This window comes from Notamacropus eugenii, chromosome 4 (genome assembly GCF_028372415.1).
Source record: "Notamacropus eugenii isolate mMacEug1 chromosome 4, mMacEug1.pri_v2, whole genome shotgun sequence".
NCBI classification, from domain to species: domain Eukaryota; kingdom Metazoa; phylum Chordata; class Mammalia; order Diprotodontia; family Macropodidae; genus Notamacropus; species Notamacropus eugenii.
In genome coordinates, this window is record NC_092875.1 from 463,227,766 (window position 1) to 463,250,286 (window position 22,521).

At 39.0% G+C, this 22,521-nt stretch overlaps 1 protein-coding gene across 7 annotated transcripts in view; it reads right to left on the minus strand.

Moving 5' to 3' along the window:
* The window catches only part of FAM151B (family with sequence similarity 151 member B), a 59,723-nt gene that overhangs the window by 32,218 nt on the left and 4,984 nt on the right, over window positions 1-22,521 (minus strand). For all 7 annotated transcript variants that reach the window (XM_072606269.1, XM_072606272.1, XM_072606273.1 and 4 more), the window contains exon 3: window positions 15,880-16,045. In XM_072606269.1, the coding sequence (XP_072462370.1) occupies window positions 15,880-16,045 (166 nt within the window). The remainder of the gene's footprint in view (window positions 1-15,879; window positions 16,046-22,521) is intronic.

The following is a 22,521-nucleotide window of genomic DNA, read 5'->3' on the forward strand; positions in this document are numbered from 1 at the left end:
AGACAGCAATCTTCCCTTCTCCTTCACAGCAAAATGCCATCCACATCCAGAAAAAGAACTATAGAATCAGAACACAGAATCAAATAGATTATTTTCTCTTGTGCTATGTTTTGGTTTGGTTTGGTTTTTCTCATGGTTTCTCCCATTCATTTTAAATCTTCTAGGCAACGTGACTAATGTGAAAATGTATTTATTAAGAATGTATGTGTAGAGCCCATACAAGATGGCATATAGTCTCCGGAAGGGAGAGGGGAAGGAGGAGGAGAAAATTTAAAATTTATGGAATTGGTTGATGAAAACTGAAAATAAAATAATTAATTTTAAAAAAAGAATATAATTTGCCACGAAGGTGCATACACTGGTAAAGGGAATTTTCTCATCAAGAAATCTGCTAATGTCAAGTAAATCATAGGCCTAGTCTCTATCACATCCCAGAGGAAATGTAAAACTATTACACCATAAGAAATAATTAAATGGTTCATTTCAGACCAACTTAGAAAGACTAGTACAGACTGATAAAGAGAAATACACAGATCCCAGAGAATAATTTGTATAGCAACAACAATGTAAAGAAAAACAACTAAGAAAGAATTAAGAGTGTTGATCAATTCAATGATCAACCATGATCCCAGAGGATTAATAATAAAACATGCTACCCACTTCCTGACAGAGAGGTGATGAACTTGAGAAACAGAATATCACATGTATATTCAGACATGGACAATGTGGGAATTTGTTTTTGTTTGACTATGACATTTGATATAGGAGTTACGTTTTCCTTTCTTTCCATGTGGAGAGAAGAAATGGGGCTACACTAGAACAATAAAAAAATGTTCATTTTTAAATGCACAAAGAGAACAAAGGGAATGTCAGTAAGAAACAGATAAAGTATCTTAGAAAATAACGTTAAATTTATCATATATACTACGTATAGAAGTATACATATATACACATACATACACATATACACAGTTGTACATACTTAAAAGCTTAAAAAAGCTTAAAAGCAAGTTGAATGTAATACAAACTCACAACTTCAGGTATTATACTCATTTTCTATTCTCTATGTGAAAATGCTTCTTTTACTGGGTATTTTTTAAGTTCAGAATTTTAAAAATACACACAAAAAAATTTATTGCTGCACCCAAATTCAAGTATGCATTTTTTGGGTGATCTTTGTTTCTTTTCTTTTTTTTAAAGCAATTTTATTTTTCTGTATTCTAAATTTTAAACACCTCAAAAAAGAGCATTTCCATGCACACAAGAGACGATAAGATCAGAAATTTCCATTTCATACTACTTACCTTTTTAAAAAGTTTACAATAAATACCACACATTGTTTTCAAAACTGTCCTGTTCCATTTTGGTACTGACATGCTTGCTGAATGTATTTTATATCTAAAAAATAAGCTGTTTTTAATGGAGATTCACGGTTTCATGTACAGTTCACTTTTTTTCTGTTCTTCTCTGTATGTGGAAATCCTCATTTCCTGGTATTTGCCAAATTCAGAATAACAAAAAAATATTATAAATGAATTTGTGAAAGAGGCAAGTTAATTGTTTTAAAGCAAATTCATACAGTTAAATGAAGTCTTTCTTGCATACAAAATTCCCTTTCTTTGCCCACTTGGATACCCTGATTTCAAGGGCTTTGAGTAATTCTGACACAATTGTACAACATAGAATAACAGAAAGTGATGAATATTATGTTCATCTCATGTTAAAATTTCCTCTGCCTTTGTCATTACTTACAATAAACATTCCTTGGGAATCAAACAACATTCATCACCACAATGTATCAGCCAATTGAGCCCAATTTCTAAAAAATTATCTGTCTGGAATACACAAAATTTTTTCCTGATGTTTAGTTTTATTTATATGAACCAGCAGTTGTATCTTACATCTTATATCATTTTAAATAGCTGTAAAATTAAATTGCATATTATCTTGCAAATAAATTCTACTTTTTCCTCCTTAAAAATACTCTCCTGTTCATCTGTGCTTTCTTCTGAATTTCCTTGTGTTTTCTTCTGTGCATTTTTAAAAAATGTTTCAATAATTCTTTTTTTATTGCTATCACTATTAGTAACTTCCCCTCTCCCTCCAATCAAGGAAGTTAGGGAATCTTGTAACAAACAAGCATAGTTAAGGAAAACAAGTCCAAGTGATCATGTCCAAAAATTTATGTCTCTGTACCTTGAGTCCATCACTTTTCTGTTAGGAACTGGATAATATATTTTGTCACTGGTCCTAATTAGATATGATTGGGCTGTTCATTGCATTAATCAGAATTTCCAAAGTATTTTTCATTCCAGTGTTATTTGTATATAAATTGTTCTGGTTCTGCTCAATTATTTTTACACTGGATTTGTTGGTTTGTGGCCCCCTTTCTTTTGCCAGTGTGCTTCTGGCTGACTTTATGTGCAGTTCTGGTATGGGTGAAGTCACTTACTACAGCTTCTCATTGCATTTCTTGATCATTATTCGATCTGGCACAGATTTCAGGCTTTTTTGGCAGTAGATAAGTGGGAGTTGGTCAGTCTGCTTCTGTTTAGGCAGATTATCTTGTCTAAAAGTGTAAAGCGTACAATATTGCCTTTTGTTTCTTGGCCATTTCATTCTAGCCTAACAAAGCTGTTCACTTTTATTGGATCATCAATCTAGAGCTGCAAGGCAATTCTGAGGCCATTTAGTCCAGTCCTCTCACTGTAGACGAGGGAGGTTATATAGCTAGCAGTCTCCAGAAGTAGAATTTGAACTCCACAGTCAAGTGTTCTTTCTCTGTACAACACTCTCCAGCAGGGAAAACCCTTATGTCCTCAGCAGAAGAGGGAAAATAACAATTTGGAGAGCTGAAACAATGAAGACCTTGCAATTATACTTGGAAGTATTTTGTGATAACATATATTCAACTCATTTTACTAAACTGGTGAAACTGCAGCTTAACAAATTTCAGTTTCAAACTGCAATCTGTATAAAAGTTTAAGTATATTTTAATCTAGTCTTAGCATAAAGTAATGCTATTAATTTAAAACAGTTACATTTCATCCTACTGTGACACAGTGGATAGAGTGCTGGGCCTGGAATCAGGAAGAACTGAGTTCAAATCCAGCCTCAGACACTTACTACCTGTACGATCCTACGCAAGTCACTTAAACCTGTTCGCCTCAGTTTCCTCAAATGTAAAATAGGGACCATAATAGCACTTACCTCCCGGGGTTGCTGTGATGATCAAATGAGATAATAATTGTAAAGTACTTATCACTGTACCTGGCACAGAGTAAGTAATATAGAGAGATAGATATGTATATCTGTACATATTCTCACACATACATACATACACCTTTATACATACATATACACATATATACACACACAAACTATTATCATTATGATTACCAGTAGCTGCACTTAGGTCACAGAGGAACAACTTGAAATACACACGCATTTCTTCTGGATGACAGGAAGGTGATGTCTAATGTTATTTTGATTAACAATATGATATAACTAATTCTCTCTGGGGAAAAAAAATCCTATAGATAAATGAAATGTAGCCAGTTTTTAAAAGTTAAAGTATCCTTCATATGTTGCATTTGGAGTCAGAGGACTTGGATTCAAATCCCAGATCTGTCATCTTTAACTCCCCTGTATGATTTGGACAAATCACTTACCTTTCTAGTTTTCAATTTCTTCATTTGTAAAATGAAGATGTCGGATTAGATGGCCTTTTAAAGTCCCTTCTGACTCTAAATCCTTGGTTCTACTGTATTAAAAATAACCTCCCTCTTCTCCTATAATTACTTTCTAAAATAAAAATTGCCTAATCAGAACAATGTCGATACTACCTGTTTTTTTGATCTATCCAGTTGTATTGTTATGCAGTGTTACATAGGCTGACAGAACTAATTTGCATTCAAAACTAGTAAATAACAGTAATAATAAATAACAAATGATAAGCAACTTTAAACACTGCTTTCCCAAAAGCAAATCTCAAGTAAAATGATCCTTTAACAAACAATTTTTGATTTTGTATACTAAATAAAATTACATTCTGATAGCATTTATCCTATCTTGTTGCTTGATATAAAAATCTGTTCTCACAAGTTGTTGGCTGGCTGGACTAGCCACAGATTTTTACAGACTAAAAAAAATTCATTTCCTTTTAAAATTCCTTTTCCTCGATACTCATTACCAGCAGGTGGTGGCAGAGTATCATTTTTGTATATTTCTAAGCTTTATCAGCTTGAAACAGTATTCAAATATGATATCAAGATAATAAACTTGCTGAACTGATAATACTAAGACAAACCAGGATTCATTTATGCACAGCTAACCTCCACTCAAGGATCTTCAGTGATTGTGAAATTACTACTTCCTAAAGCAGATGATTCTACTTTGGGGCAGCTCTATTCCTTCTACAAAGACAAAAATTTCTAACTTCTTGCTTCCTGGTTCTTCCTGTTGAGGCAATCTGTGCATGTACCCAAGGCTTCATCCTGGATCCTCCTTTCTTCTATGGATTTCATTATCATCTGTATGAAGAGGACTCCTAAATCTATATATCTAATTCTAATGTCTCCCCCAAGCTTCAATCTTGGTTTACTAACTGTCAGTTAGACACTTTGAGGTGCATCTCCTGCAGGCTTCTCAAACTCAGTATGTCCAACACAAAACTCTATACTTCCCCTCAAAATCCACTTCTCTCTCTAACTTTCCTATTTTCGTTGAAACTATCCATCCAGTCACTCAGGTTCACAACTTTGTCATCATCTTCTATTTCATATTGGGAAAAAATGTTTTAAGGTTAACTGAAGTAAGTGTTGGAGAAGTAATGTTCTTGGAATAAAAAACCCTGGACTCACTAGGTCCTGGGTCTTCCCTCTAACATATACTTGCTGAGTGACCAAGCCAAGGCATTTAAGCTCTCAATGCCTTGACATCCTCTAAGATGGTAATAGAAAGGAGTAGCTGATTTGCATCTGAGAGTAGAGTCTCCATGCTGAAAGATTTCAAAAACTAAACTTAGATAAGAAGTGCAGCATCATCAGACACAATCTGTTAAACATTCAGACCTCAGTGGTTTAAAGATCCATGATTTCATGAGTGTCAGCACTCCCTTTCTACACTAGCAGCCAGTTTACGAGCTACTTTGGTCATCCTCTAGTAATTAGAATTCATATGTACCATTACATTATCTTTTAATGGTAACAAAATAATAATGCTACTACTTTGATGGTGCTTACATGCAATATGAATATTAAATTTTTGCTTTATTATTTTTGTGTCTTTATATGTTACTGTTAGCAAATTTGTTTAAAATTTCTATAATTTATTTTTTTTTAAATTATTCCTAGTTAAAAAGCTGAAGAAACAGTTCTCAAATTTAAAAGATCTCGAAATAGTTTCTGCAACAAATAAATGTTATGTAGATCATATGGTGAGTAACAAATAGAGCCAGACCTGAAGTTGCAAGACCTTGTTCAAGTCTCCTCTCTGACACAGGTTGTGAGACCCTAACTGAGTCACTCTTGTCTAAGACTATTAAATTGTAGAACACCTGCTGATCTGCACTGGTATAGGGAGTTTCCTCAGCAGATGTTTCCTACAACAATGAAATCACAATTTCAAACAACAATTGCTGGTACTGCTGAAAGACAGAGAAGACCCTGCTCACCCACTGGTGGGTGATGTCAAAATGATTCTACTTGTCCTCTCTGTCCAAAATATTTAGTACTGTTGACTTCTCTTTCCTGATTATTCTCTCATATTTCACTGCACTACTTCTTTATGGTTCTCCTCTGGCCTATCTGACTTTCTGTCCCCTTTGTTGTTTCATCATCTATCTCACACCCCTTAACTGTGGGTGTTGTCCAGGGTTCTGACCTGACCCTCTTCTCCCTTCATTCTACATTTGCTTCATAACCTCATGAGCTTCTATGAGTTTTATTAATATTTCTATGAAGAAAACTTCCAAAATCTCTATATCCAATGCCAATGTTTCCCCGGGTATCTAATTGTCCTTTGGTCATTTCAAATTAGTTATCAAGAAATGTCATAAACTCAACATGTCCAAAACAGAATTTATCTTTTCCCAAAAACCCATTCCTCTTTCAAACTTCCTCTATTTCTGTTTAAAGGACCCTGCACCATTCTTTTACGTAACAGATTCATAAGGCCGACATCATCCTCAACTCCACATTCTCCCTCATCCTATATATATATATGTATATGACTGTCAAATCTTGCCATTTCTACCTCCAAAATATCTCTCACAGTTGACCCCTTTTCTCTTTTCACATGGCCACCACCTAAGTTCAGAATTTCAGCACTTCTCACCTGCACTATTAAAACATCCTCTTCATTTATCTCCCAATTAAAGTCTCTCCCCACTCCCACCCTAACCATCACAAAGCTGCCAAAATCGTTTTCCTTAAGTATAGATGTAACTATAGATGCTCTGTGCCAGGCCTGACTCAGACCAGTTCTCTGGTAGCTTAAGTTTGATACTGGAGCAAATGAGATTCTCTTAGGTCATTCAACAGTTAGCAAAGAGAGATTTACTCAGCCACAGGAGAAGGAAATTCAAAAAGAATCGGCCCTGAGGACACTATGAGTTGATTTCAGCTAAGAACAGCTCGCTTTCCTGAGTCAAATATCTTTTTTCATCAACCAAGTATTAGGGGATGTCTGGAGATCCCTATGGCTACTTTGAGCTCAGGTGACCAGAAAGTGATGTCTACACCAAGAGTTTAGATTCCTGAGCCAGTATTACTTCAAGGATGGTCTCTACACCTTTCAATGAAAAAACTAGCCTAACTTGTATGGAGGCAGGAGTTAGGCTACTGCTCCTATGACAGTCAGTGTCCCTCCTCTACTCAGTAAAATCCACTGGCTTCCTATTGCCTCTAGAATAAAATATAAACTCCTCCTGCTGGCTTTCAAAGCCCTTTACAACCTGGCGCCAACATAACTTTGCAGCCTCAAACACAACTCCCACTCATGATCTCTGATTCAGTCAAACTGGTCTTCTTTGTTCATCACACAAAGCACTGATCAGCCCCACCGTGTAGAATGTGCCCTCTCCTCATCTCCTCACAGAATTCCTGTCTTCCTTCAAGACGCTTCTGAAGCATCACTTTCTACATGAAGGTTTTCCCGATTCTGCAAATTACTAGTACTTTTCCCTCTCTAACTACCTTTTATTCATTCTCTTTATGCTTATTCCGTAAATACTTAAATTTGTGCTTATCTGTCTTGTTAGAATGTAAGCTTGAAAGCAGGGAATATATAATCTTTTTTACTTGTATCCACAGGGTGCAGTACAGTGCTTTGGCACATAGTAGGTATTTAATAATGCTTGTTAATTGACTGATGATTCTCCTGAGAACCTGCTTACAAATCATATTTCTGTGCATCAAATCCTATTTTCCAAATTTAAAATTGAAAATGCTTTTCCCTAAAAAAGAGACATCTATATGTAAGAAGAAACTATAAAATCAAACATGAGGAAAATGGTAGGTTTAAAAACACAGAAACACTACTATTAAAAATAAGTTAAAATATCAATACAAAGTACCTATAAATGCCAGCAGTTAAGCTGAGTAGATCGTAACATTCCTTAAGCGTCTTTCAATCCCCCATAAATGTACCACAAAGTGACAAATAAATATCTTTGGTTACTAAGAACCTATTTTTCAGCATTTGTTTAAAATTGTTTGCTTTTATAATGGAATGGTTTGGATTTGATTTAGGTTAAAGGCCAAAAAATCATAAGAAAGACAATTTTTAAAAATCACAATGTTTAATTGCTGGCAGGGACCAAAGAAACTAGTCAAACACTCTTATTTTATTACTGAAAGCACTGAGCCTCAGGGAAACTAAGTGAATTGTTCACACAATTTTTAGGGGTCAGAAGTAGGATTTGAGGTCTTCCTGACTCCCAGAGCAGTTCTCTAGTCACTACACTGCTTCCCCATTAGTATATATGCCGACAGTAAGATAAATGAAAAGTCGGAGAGACTAGAACATTTAGCAAAAATTGAATAAGTTATGCCACAAACCAAAAGCAATACACTATCAGAAAAAAAGGCTGCCTGTGTGACACTAAGCATGTGACTTAACCTCTCTAGGCCAAACTAGCTGTTTCATCTAAAAAATTAAGGCATTAGACTAGATGATTTCCAAGATCCCTTTCAGATCTATACTGCTGTAACTATAAATTACCCCCCAATTTATAATTCTGACTACATTTGAATTTCTATATGTTCACTCTCTACACACTAAGATATACAAGGAAAATAGTAATAATACAAATATTTACTTCAAGAGATCTATGACCCATAGATGTAGATATTCTGTCCACAGGAACAAGCTACCATCCATTTCTCTTTTCCTGGGTGGTTCCTGCCTAATTCCATCCATAAATCCTCCATGGAAGACCTAATTAATTCAACAGAGCCCTTCCTCTCGTTCTTGTAATGGTTTGTGTCTATCACTGCAGCATTTACCTGGTCCATCGGTTATCCTTTGCTCTTTCCACGTGATTGGCCCTTATCCTTCCCATAAGGAGACATTTTATGGTACTTTTAACGTGCAAGTTGGAGAAGCCATCTAGTCACTGGTAAGAAGCTGCAGCCTACCTACACCCACCATGCCTTTCTCTACTGTGCTTCAGGATTCCTGAAATTGAGATTCCCCTAAAATCAAGATGTTAGAAGTCAGAGGAGTCTGCTGACCATTTGGAGTATATAAATTGGCTATCTGCATGTGTGTGCAGCATCTCCTTACTTGCAGTTCCTCCCCCAAAAGAATCTTATCATAAATCATAAATAATTCAGTCCCCAAGAGAAACTGTGGGTCTGAAAGGTGTGGAAGAGGTTAGTGACCATGAAGGCCAAGGAAGTTTTGGGGGCTGGGGTGGTTTTAGGGGCTGGAATCTTGATAGCTTTGGGGATTGTGGTGACCAAGGAGGTAGATGAAGAGGGTTCAATTCACCTGGTGATCAGGACAGATAACTGAGGCTGCACTGGTCAAGGACATTTCAAAGGAGAAAAGGTCTCTGTGGAGTCTCATTGACCTGAGTTTTCATTTGCAGAGGAAGAGAAGATGCTCTGGTCACCAAGAATACAGTGCCCAAGGTGTCAGCTTATGGTCAGAAGAGAGTCACAGTGGAAGTCAGTGAATAATATGTTTGGAATCTCTTCAGATCAAAGCTTGTAATGACAGCATCCTAGGTGAGATGGACCAGATTCATATCCAGCACTTTGGCACACAGTGCTATACCCTGAAGCAGCCTTGGCAGTGCTATCTCTCTCAGTTCTGACACCACGCATCCTAAGGTCTAATCTATGTGACTGAGTTTTCTCATCAGTCTGGCTAAGATCTCATCGGTACAGCCAAGACAAGGATGAACATCATTCCTATCATCAAGATATATAACACTACCACAAATAATGAATGTTCATTGGGATGGCAGACATGATCTTGGCTGTCTATCAGTCCAACTTTGTGGTTCCCAATACTCAAAACTTCCCGTGCAACAGTGGGCACTTTATGATTTCTATTAAGGCAAATTTTATTGACTCAATGGCTTCCCCTGAGGTCATGTCTACCTCTAATATGAAGAAAAGGCAGCATGAAAACATGAAGCCCTATGAGCAGATCCAATCATTCAGTAGTTGTGGATGTATACAAGCCACCTCTCAAGGAGAACGAAATAGCTGCAAAGTAACTCTCTGCCCAGGCTCCCTCCCTGCTCTTGCTGTAACTTTCTACTCTGGTCGTTCTGTCAGTTCTTTATATGGGATCTACCACCGCCCCCAACAGCCACAAAAATGATGTTTATCTGTTTCTTTCACATTGATGTAATATCACGAGAAAAACACTGGTATAAGTAAAACAGAATTTTAAACCAGGAAGTAACTAGGGGCCATGTGAATCAGTCCAATCTTCTCCTATTCAATTTTAACTTATGTCATTGTCCATTTACAATATCTGCCTATGATATAGTTACTAATACAACAACTCAACAGGCTATCCATCTAATTTGTAATCTGGGCAATACTTATTTTTCATCCACTTAGTTTTTCCCAGGACAACTGTTTGGTCAATTTTCTCTGAATGATTTGATTTCAGTGTTTAGGACTTACAGCAAATCAACGCGATGCCATCTGCAAACAGAAATGTGGGAAACCTCATTACCCACAAGGCATGTTTCCACTAGGTGGATTTTGCACAGGACATCTTTCATGACATTGGTGAAAACTCGAACTAAGCACGTGTTCCTGTTTTATGTCTCACTTGATGGTGATACTTAATCACTAAAACAAAATTATCTGTCAAAGGTTTTGTATGATATTAAAACATGTATACAGAATACATATTGCTGAAAAAGACCATGTTTTACTCCAGAAAAGCTTTAAGAAATACAAAATGGCCCTGAAACGTATATGGGTCCCTTTCTACAATAATGATGGCTGAGTGGAAGAAAAGGGGCAGATGGTGCTAAGAATCATATTTCTCTTAAAAAGTATTGATATATTTTGTTTTGTTACTTCCCAACAAACCCTTTGTAAGTACATTTTTCTTTAAAAAGTTGGATTTTTTTTTTATTAGTTACAGAAAGGATGGCTATGTCCTTTAACCTAACCTTTCATATTAACACATACCCCTGAACCTGACCTGACATTTGTAATCTTTTCATGTGGAATTACTAGGGTTTTGCTCTGAGGTATCACTACACGAGAATGATGGGGGGAGGAATGTCCTCTTTCCAGTGGTGGTGTCACTCCTTCACCAACCCTAGGCTATCACTTCCATGGTCCTATAGTATGGGCAAAGGACAATCCCTCTCCCACTCACATGCACCTGAGATGGGCAGACCTCAGCACCACATAATGCCAGATGAATTTTCTCCAAATTCTGGCTCTGGCTTACATTGCTGCAGGCCACCACGATCTTATTCTTCTGGTTCTAATTCCTTCATTCTTCCTTCACTTCATACAAGTGAAATGATCAGACTGATTTTGTATTTTTTGATTTGCATTTTTTAGTTGGTATTTACAATTGAATGATTTTGTCTTGTTACTGCCTATGTTAAGATTCCTTGTCTCTGAACGTAGTCCAGAAATTCAGCTGGCCTGTAATGAGTTAAGTTAGAAATCTAGCTCTCATATAATCTATTCTTGCTTCAAGGAAACCTGCTATCCTTGAGGGATGCAGATGAGACACTACGGAGTCTGCTCTAGTGTATTTACAACACCAAGCTATCCAAAAAAGTTGGTCCACTATCTCTGACCTTGAAGGTGGATCCAAATAATGAACACTTCTTTGTCACAAGAGTGAAGGAAGGGGTTGCTCCTAGCTCCTCATTCCCACTTGCCAACCAACCATATGGTTTCCCCCATGCCTGAGCTCTATAACTAATCACTGATTTCACCATTCAGAACTTGTTCCCCACCTACAAAATCCTCTTCTTTGTTCTATATTCACCAAAACTATAAAAAAGAACCATCCCCTTCATTTGGGGTTTTAGCTTTGCTAAGAAGCTGAGATCATATCTATTGGTAAATTCATGTTTTACTAATGAATTGATTATCCTCAGACCTTTGTGCCTCAGTTATTCTGACTGTATTGCAAGTTTCCATGTTTCTCCAATTGTTCATATTTGTCATTCTTTACAGGGCAACAATATCTCAAAAGAATTCTGTTCCACAATTTGTTCAGCAATTCCTCAGTCCCTGCTCACCAATTCAGTTTCCAACTTTTTGTCACAACAAATAATGTTGCTATGAACATTTCTGTATGGATGGGACTTCTTTGCTATTGTCAGTGTTTTCTTGGGATACGGTGCTAATAGTGAAGTCTCTGGGTCAAAACTGCCCAATTTTTTACTGCTTATATTCTTTTAACTTATTGCATGTTTAATATAAGGTCTTGGTCTAATGACTAACTGGTGGAACTTGTCCATGTCCATAGACATTTTCAAAACAAATATAACCCAAATACAAGAAGAAGATGCAGCTTCACAGAAGGATAGTGCATGGGTTCTCTCTGGAGAAGCACTGTGCCCAGAGATAAAAAGAAATATTATTAAATAAGAAACCTAGCCAATTCACCTTGCTTATTATACTCATTAGAGCAATACCAACCACCCACCATGAAGAAAATTATAGTGCATTATCAGTATTTAATGTAAAAGATGAAGAAAGAATTTCTACAAAATTTGTGAAAATATTCCAAATCAAGTAATATATTCCTTAATACTTCACACAACTTAATCAATTATTAAAAAGCTAAACATGGGGTAGAATCACAAAAAATCAACTAGAAAATGTGAAGGAATAAGAAATCATGCAACCACTCACATTACAAAACACTTTCTTCACAACAACCCAGTAAGGAAGATAATAGTCAGCCAAATTTTACAGATGAGAAAAACTTATGCCTAGAGAGGTTAAGTTACTTACGCCTAATCAAATAGCTAATAAGTGACAGTGCTTAACTTTAACTCAGATCTTCTGACTTCAAATTAAGTGCTCTTTCTACCACAGTATTATCTATATAATCCCAATGTAAATACTCAGGATCATGATACTTATTCCAGAAGTAATGACTGGAGCATGACTGGAAAGTCATGTCATTTTCTAGTTGTTTCAACAGATCTAAAAATCTTTTGTTCAGCTTTCACATCCCATCTCCAGACCCCAATTACAACTCCCTAAGCAAACACTACACTAAATCTCCCAGGAATTTCAATTAATTTTTGCACCTGCCAGTGTCCCAAAAACTACAAGGAACTAAAATGAGTTTGCTCTCACTTCTTCCTGTCACTGCTCCAAAGATACGTAGTATAATCACTATCAAGTCATGACTGTAGCAGAGCACCACACAAAAAGGTCAAAGGAATGCAGCACACTGAGGAGTTAACGGTTGTCATATCCACATGAATATTATACTATCAATGCAGCAGAACCTTCACTTGACCTTCTTTTAAGTAGTGGTAATCAATTACTTGCACTGTTGTTAAATATATTGATCCTCTTTACAACAAAGAACAGTATTCATTTATTGCTCCATTTGCCACCAGGGTAAATTTCATTCTAGAAGTAAAGAATTTCATTTGTGTCTCAAAGACACATAAACAATCAGTCTGAGCACTTGCACTGTTGTTAAACATATTGATCCTCTTTACAACAAAGAACAGTATTCATTTATTGCTCCATTTGCCACCAGGGTAAATTTCATTCTAGAAGTAAAGAATTTCATTTGTGTCTCAAAGACACATAAACAATCAGTCTAAGCTACAAAATGGGGCTTCATCAAGTCCTATGCCCATTCATGAATCACTCTGTCATCAACATCTATTCTGACTTCAGAATGTAACTCTTCTATTTTCAGGCTAAATAAAAAAGGAAAGTAATATTTTGATATTGGACGCTATTTTTTTTTCCCATTATTAGCTATGAGATCTTTTTTTAGTCCTACAATATAGGCTGTCTACCTTGCCTACTCAGTCAAACCTGAGCACATATTCAACAATCTATCCTCAATTGGACTTACATAGAATACTTCCTGGTCACCAAAAAAAAACCCCAAAACCACCTAAGGCTTTCCCACAGTTAGGACAAAAGACAACTATCAAACTGATTTCTTTCCAAAACCTCAATGTGTTGTGGGGGAGGAGAGGGAGAGGAAAGAGATTTTCAAAAATACTAGTAAAGATAAAAATAAAAATTAGAGCAACTCTAAAGTTCTCTTACCTATCACACTGGTAGAATTGAAAGGAAAATGACAAATGTTAGAGGAGCTATGGGAAAACAGGTATATTAATGTGCTTATGATAGAGCTGTGAATTGGTCTAGCCATTCTGGAAAGTTATTTGTAATTATGCCCCCAAATTATTAAAGTATACATACCCTTGGACCCAGCAATATCACTTTTAGATTTATGCTTCAAAGAGATCAAGAAAGAGGAAAAGTACCTTTAGGTACAGAAATAGTTATTGCACTTCTCTTTGGGGTAGCAAAGAATTGGAATCTGAGGAGTGACTATCAACTGATAGTCTGAACAACTGAACAAAATGTTAATACATGTAACGGAATGCTATTATGCTGTTGTTCTTCGTCTTCGAAGAGGACCAAAATGACATCACCATTGTAAAGTGAAATTTCAGTGTGTCCAACTGTGACTGATCAGACCAATACAAGCTTGGAATGCTCTACCACAGGTTGGGCACAGATAGTCTGTATGAATATTTTGGGTAGATATCCCAAATTTGCACATCCTACATTTACTTTGTGCTATCTCAATTCTGCTTTGCTCAAAGAGCACAGCACCTTTTCTTATGTGGGTACGCCATGCTGAGCAGTCCTGTGCCAGTGTCTCCCATGTTGCATAGTCAAATCCAAAGTTCTTGAAAGAGACCTTGAGAATGTTCTTGTATCGTTTCTTCGGGCCACCATGTGATCGCCTGCCTCATGCAAGTTCTCCATAAAACAGTCTTTTTGGCAAGCATACATTTTGCATTCAAACAACGTGGCCAGCCCATTGGAGTTGCGCTCTCTGAAGCATAGTTTGAATACTTGGCAGTTCAGCTTGAGCAAGGACTTCAGTGTCTGGTACCTTATCCTGCCAGGTGATGCTCAGAATCTTCCTATGACAGCTCAAATGGAAAGATGATTCCTCTCACCATCAGCACATGGAACGTGCACACATTAATAGACAATACAAAATCCAGTAGACCTGAAAGAAGAACTGCTCTTATTGTAAGAGAACTCAACAGGGATTGCATCCAAATAGCAGCCCTGAGTAAAACAAGGTTGGCAAATGAAGGCCAGCTTACTGAAGTTGGAGCTGGATATACATTTTTCTAGAGTGAGTGCAGTGAAGGGGAGCACCGTGAAGTTGGCATGGGTTTTGCAATCGAAACTAATCTAATAAGCAAGCTGGTATGCCTGCCAAAAGGAGTGAATGACAGGCTCATGACAATGTCAATTGCCAGTCACAGGAAAACACCATGCCACCATCATCAGTGCCTATGCTCCCATCGTGACAAAACAAAGAAAAATTTTATGAAGACCTAGAGACCCTTACTGTCAATGTGCCAAAAGAGGACAAGTTTATAATTCTGGGTGACTTTAATGCTAAAGTAGGCTCAGACTACCAGACTTGGCAGGGAGTCCTAGGGAGTAGGAGTTGGAAACAGCAACAGCAATGGTCATTTACTGCTGAAGACTTGTGCATCGCATGACCTCCTCATCACCAACAGTCTTCCATTTACCTAAACGCAATAAAACTTCACGGATGCATCCTCACAGCAAACACTGGCATCAAACAGATTATGTGATTGTAAGGAGAAGAGACACACAAGATGTGAGAGTCACAAAGGCAATGTGTGGTACAGAGTGCTGGACTGATCACAGACTTATCCTTTCCAAGCTAAATATTCGCATTCATCAAAAGTGGCCCTCAAGGCAAAATGACTACCAGAAGAATTATTATGCTGTAAGAAATGATGAAAAGGATGGTTTCAGAGAAACCTGGAAAGTTTTTCAACGCCTACAGAGTGAAGTAAACAGAACTAGAAGAACAAGATTTTAAAGACAAAACAACTTTGGGGGCCCTGAAAACTCTGTTCAACTGTAATTCCTGAGGACTGATGATGAAGGATAGACATATATTTCTGGCCATGGCAAGAATTTGTTTTGCTTGACTATTTGTAAGTTTTGGGGTTTTTTTTCCCTCAATAGAGATGGGGGGGTGGGAAGGGAGGCTAAAGGAAGAGAAAGATTTTTGTTAAATGACAAAAATTCAATTCAATTGAAAGTGAATTCCTGCTCTGTTAGGAACGTAAGACATTTGTGGCACTTTCCAACATACCTTTTAAAATCAAGTTTGATGCCTTTATTGGTTTTTAATACTTCACTTAGCCACTCCTGGAGAGTGTTATCACTGTTTATTTCAGGAGGATGAGCCATTATCGGCTGTCCATGTTCTGATTCGTCACAGGAAAGAAGAACATCTGCCTCTATCATGTGAGCACTACCTATTTAAACAAACACAAAGAAATATTAAAAAAGTAAATGCTAAATATGTTTTGGGATCTCAAAGGATTCTATATTCAAAACCCTTTCTCAGGTATATAAAATATGCTTGTTTGGTATTTCCCAACAGTGTCTTTAACAAAGCCACAATTGCTAACTACCTTGGCAACTAGGTGGTACACTGTGATAGAGCACTGAGCCTCAAGTTAGGAAGGCATGAATTCAAATTCAGCCTCAGATACTTCCTAGCTGTGTGACCCAGGGCAAGTCACTTAACCTCTGTTTGCCTGTTTCCTCAACTGCAAAATGGGAACAATAACAGCACCTACTTCCAAGAGCTGTTGTGAGGATGAAATAACATTCCTAAAGTAGCTAGTACACAGTCTGGCACACAACAGAAGATATATAAATGCTTATTCCCTTCTCTTATCTTTTTCCCTTCCATGATTCCTAACATCAGAACAGAGAAGAGAATACAGACAGGAAGACACCAGTTAGTGACCCTGTGACAAAATCACTGTTGCAGAGCTTTTTGGTGTACTCTGTGCATAAGGCTTCAAGCAGATTACAGCACATTTCAATACACGAGGCTTTATTCTATCAAGGCAAACAGAAACAAAATCCTCACTGCTCTGCCCGCAGAGCTCCTACTTCATACTCTCAAACTCCCTCTGCCTAGCACCATCAGCTCAATAACCACAGGATGAAGTATCCTATATAAGAAAAACTGAACCAGATTTTTCAAATGTACACACAGTGCTGGCTGGTTATGAGTGAATGGGGTAGGAAAGTCACCTAAACTGAGAAGGCCCACTTAGATTAAAACCTGTCCTCTATATTTTACCTTAATTAAATTACCTATAGGATAGACAAAACATGAAGCATTTCCAGTCATGGAAAACTAAGTAAGGATGAATTTATGGAAACTTTTCCTCAAAAACGTTTTGATGGTGGAAAGAGAAGGGCAGTGTGAGCAGGAGGCAATTTCAGTGAGGTACAGTTAATTACTAGGAAATGAAAAACTGAATAAAGGGAGGTAAGAGATACTAAAACAAACTTCACCTATCTTATCAATTTTACCTTCAACTGACCCTGTGAACATGTTTGAACAAATCAACAGCTTTTACTGATCTTTAAGGTCATTTCCAATTTTAAATTTCTAATCAATTCAATAAAGTACAACGTATTAAGCTCCTACTTTATGCAAAGAACTATGTTATGTGATAAAAAACATAAAAAGTTTAGCTAAGACAAAGTCTCTGCCTTCATAGATCTTCCAGTCTACTACCGGAATAAAAGATAAATACATAACCAAAACACAGCATTAGGCAAGTTGAAGCAATAAACATTTATTATGTACCTTCCATGTGCTAAGTGCAGGAGATAAGAACCAAACACAAGCAAAAAAACCCCAAACAAACCCTATCTCTGCTTCAAGGGGCTTACACTTGAATAGGGGAAGACAACACACAAAAGGAGAGAGAAAGCTGAAGCTATCTGTGAGGTGGGGGTGGGGTGTCACGGCAGTAAAGTCCACAAAGTCAGAAGAACACTGAGGGGAATGAAGGCTAGCCTGCCTGTGCCTTTCCCCGAAACGCAGGAACCTCTCCATAGAAGGTGGCTGATATGCAGAGGGATAAACTAACCTATGTAAAGCATTTTGCAAATCTTAAAGCACTACGTAACACTAAGGAGGAGGAGAGGAGAAAGATGTTCCCCTAGGAGAAGGGCATGGAAGTAGAAGGACGAATGTTCCAACGTGAGAAGGCCCTGGACACAAAAGGAGTTTCCAGGGTGAGAAGGAAGCTGCCACATGATGCTGAAACCCAAAGAGTCAGAAGCACAGCCAGCAGAGCTACGTCATGTGAGGGTTATTGACAGAACAGATGAATATAGATTTTATGGTGAAGACGGTATAATTTATATATTGATAGAGATGAATAAGGCAAAGAAGGAAAGGGAGGACATCACAGGCATGCGTAAGGATTAAAACAGGATTTAGGCCTCATGATTCCTAAATGATCCTCTATTGATTTTGATGAAGACTGAAGCCACAGCTTCCCTGCAGTCAGTCAGTGACACGACGCGTGATGTCTACGCTCAGCATGAAGACGGCTGGTTGGTTACTGTCCTTTGTTCTCAGAGAAGACCAACAACGACATCACTGCCCTAGTCAAGTCTCAGTGTGTCTGACGTTCTCCCACAGGTCAGGCACAGAGTCCACGGGAACATCTGGGGCAGATTCTCTCCATTTGCACCTCTGCTCTGCTTTGCTCGTAGAGCACAGTGCCCTCTCTGACGTGCGTACATCATGCTGAGTGCTCCTGAGTCAGGGCCTCTCATGTCACACTGTCATCTCCACAGTTCTTCAGAGAGAACTTAAGTCTCTTTAACCTTCTAGGAACGTACACACACACACAGATGATGAGGCTGATGCACGCATTGCCAGAGCAAGCTCAGTGCTTGGGAGTCTGCACAGGAAAGTGTGGGAGAGAAAAAATAATAGGCTGCCTGCCAAACTGAAGATCTATAGAGCCTTGTGCTGCCCTCACCGATGAATGCCTGTGAAGCCTGGACAACATACCAACACCATGCCAAGAAACTGAATTGCTTCTGTTGGAATTGTCTTAGGAAGATTCTGAACATCACCTGACAAGATAAGGTACTGGACACAGGTCCTTTCTTGAACTAAATTGCCAGGCACTCAAACTCAACTGCAGAGAGCACAACTGATGGGCTGGTCACATTTTTCGAATGCCAAACATATATTTGCCTAAAAGACTATTCAGGGAAAATTCACACAAAGCAGGTAGTCAAATGGTGGTCAGAAAAAGCAACACAAGGACACTTTCAAAGTCTCTCTAAAGAACTTTGGAATTGATTTTGTGACATGGAAGACTCTGGCAAAAGACCGCCTAGAATAGTGTCCACATCAAAGAAGGGGCTGTGCTCATGGAGGACAGCAGGATTGCAGCAGTTCAAAAGCATCACAAGACATGCAAATTTTGAGATATTTCTACTCCAAATGTTCATATGAACTATTTTTGTCTGACCTGTGGTGGAGCACTCCAAGCTTCTGTTGGTCTGATCAGTCAGAGTCAGATATACTGTGATTTGGCTCTAACACAGTGATGTCATTTTGGTCCTCTCTGAGAACAAGGAGCAACAACCAACCAACCATTAGTGGAGCAGACAGAGAAAACTTCCCTGCAAGAGATGGAATCTGGGGCGGAGCCAAGATGGCAGAGTAGAAAGACGCACATACACATAGCTCCGAACCCACAACCCACAGAACGGCTAGAGGGGAGTAACTTACGGCGAATTCAGCACCCAGAGGCCACGGAATATTGGAGCGAGGGAGATTTCTGTTCCGGAGAGACCTGCAAACCTCTTGCGGGGGGTCCTTCGCGCTGCGGACTGGGCGCTAAGTGCAGCCCTGCAGCGGCCGCGACACCGTGAGGAAAAGATCCGAGTGGGCTACGGGACGGGATCTCCTGCGGCCACACGGGTCCCTCCACCCACAGAGAGAACTGCAAACCTCTCGCAAAAGGTCCGTTGCGCTGCAGACGCGGAGCCCAGCCCAGACCTGCGGCGGCCGCGGCTCCGAGAGGTACAGATCCGAGCAGGCTTTAGAGACGGGATCTCCAGTGGCGGCACAAGCCCCTCCACCCACAGGTGACGGGGGTCGGTGAGAGTCTCTTTGGTGGGTCGAGAGGGGAGTGGGGTGCCCCCATGGCTCGGCCCCCCCCCCCCCCCCCCCCCGGGAGATAGAAGCTGAGAGGCAGCTGCAGACAGGGGCTCCCCAAGCAGGCGGGAGCCTGGATCCATTGTGGAAGGTCTGTGCATAAACCCCCCTGAGGGAACAGAGCCTGAGAGGCGGCCCTGCCCCTACCTGACCACCTGAACTTAATTCTCACACTGAATAGCAGCCCTGTCCCCGCCAAAAGCCCTAAAGCGGGAAGCAGCATTTGAATCTCAGTCCCCAAACGCTGGCTGGGAGGACCAGGAGGGAGGTGAGCGTGAGGAGAATATTCAGAGGTCAAGCCACTGGCTGGGGAGAATGCCAAGAAAAGGGAAAAGAAATAAAACTATTGAAGGGTACTTTCTCGGAGAAAAGACACTTCCTCCCTTCCTTTCTGACGAGGAAGAACAATGCTTACCATCAGGCAAAGACACAGAAATCAAGGATTCTGTGTTCCAGCCCACCCAATGGGCTCAGGCCATGGAAGAGCTCAAAAAGAATTTTGAAAATCAAGTTAGAGAGGTGGAGGAAAAACTGGGAAGAGAAATGAGAGGGATGAAAGAGAAGCATGAAAAGCAGATCAGCTCCCTGCTAAAGGAGAACCAAAAAAATGTTGAAGAAATTAACACCTTGAAAACTAGCCTAACTCAATTGGCAAAAGAGGTTCAAAAGGCCAATGAGGAGAAGAATGCTTTCAAAAGCAGAATTAGCCAAATGGAAAAGGAGATTCAAAAGCTCACTGAAGAAAATAGATCTTTCAAAACTGGAATGGTACAGATGGACGCTAGGGACTTTATGAGAAAGACAGATATCACAGAACATAGCGAGAAGATTTGAAAAATGGAAGATAATGTGAAATATCTTATTGGAAAAACAACTGACCTGGAAAATAGAATCAGGAGAGACAATGTAAAAATTCTGGGACTACCTGAAAACCATGATCAAAAGAAGAGCCTAGACATCATCTTCCATGAAATTATCAAGGAAAACTGCCCTGAGATTCTAGAACCAGAGGGCAAAATAAATATTCAAGGAATCCGCAGAACACCGCATGAAAGAGATCCAAAAAGAGAAACTCCTAGGAACATTGTGGCCAAATTCCAGAATTCCCAGGTGAAAGAGAAAATATTGCAAGCAGCTAGAAAGAAACAATTCAAGTACTGTGGAAATACAATCAGGATAACACAAGATCTAGCACCCTCTACATTAAGGGATCGAAGGGAATGGAATAGGATATTCCAGAAGTCCAGAAGTCAAAGGAACTAGGACTAAAACCAAGAATCACCTACCCAGCAAAGCTGAGTATAATACTTCAGGAGAAAAAATGGCCTTTCAATGAAATAGAGGATTTTCAAATTTTCTTGATGAAAAGACCAGAGCTGGAAAGAAAATTTGACTTTCTAACACAAGAATGAAGAGAACCATGAAAAGGTGAACAGCAAAGAGAAGTCATAAGGGACTTACTAAAGTTGAACTGTTTACATTCCTACATGGAAAGACAATATTTGGAACTCTTGAAACATTTCAGTATCTGGGTACTGGGTGGGAGTACACACACACACACACACACACACACACACGCACACATACATAGAGACAGTGCACAGAGTGAATTGAAGAGGATGGGATCATATCTTAAAAAAAAAAAATGAAATCAAGTAGTGAGAGAGAAATATTGGGAGAAGAAAGGGAGAAGTTGAATGGGGCAAATTATCTCTCATAAAAGAGGCAAGCAAAAGACTTATTAGTGGAGGGATAAAGAGGGGAGGCAAGAGAAAAACATGAGGTCTATCCCATCACATTCCACTAAAGGAAAGAATAAAATGCACACTCATTTTGATAGGAAAACCTATCTCATAATACAGGAGAGTGGGGGACAGGGGCACAAGCAGGGTGGGGGGGAGGATGGAGGGGAGGGCATGGGGAGGAGAATGTAATCCGAGGTCGACACTCATGGGGAGGGAAAGGATCATAAGAGAATAGAAGTAATGGGGGACAGGATAGGATGGAGGGAAATATAGTTAGTCCTATACAACACAACTAGTATGGAAATCATTTGCAAAACTACACAGATTTGGCCTATATTGAATTGCTTGTCTTCCAAGGGGAAGGGGTGGGGAGGGAGGGAGCTAAAGAAGTTGGAACTCAAAGTGTTAGGATCAAATGTAATGTTCTTACCACTGGGAAATAAGAAATACAGGTTAAGGGGTCAAGAAAGCTATCTGGCCCTACAGGACAAAAGAGAAGACGGAGACAAGGGCAGAGAGGGAGGATAGAAGAGAGAGTAGATTGGTCACAGGGGCAATTAGAATGCTTGGGTTTGGGGGGGGAGGGGATAAAAGGGGAGAAAATTTGTAACCCAAAATTTTGTGAAAATAAATGTTAAAAGCTAAAAAAAGAAAAAAAAAGAGATGGAATCTGAGCTAAGTCCTGAAGGAAACTAGGGCAGCTCAGAGAGGGAAGTAAGGAGGAAAGACATTCCAGGAATTGGGAACTGCCAGTGAAAAGGTCAAGCCATGAGATGGACAATGGGGTGTGAGGAACAAGTAGGCCAAGCTAGATCGGAAGAGTGCAAAGAAGAGAGTAAGGTATAAGAAGGCTGGATGCAGGGAAGGGGTCAAGATGGGAAGGCTTTAAAAAGAGAATCTGATTCTGGAAGTAACAGGGAATCACTGGAGTTTAGTGAGTAAATGAGGTGACATGGTCAGGCCTGTGCTTTGGAAAAATCATTTTCAC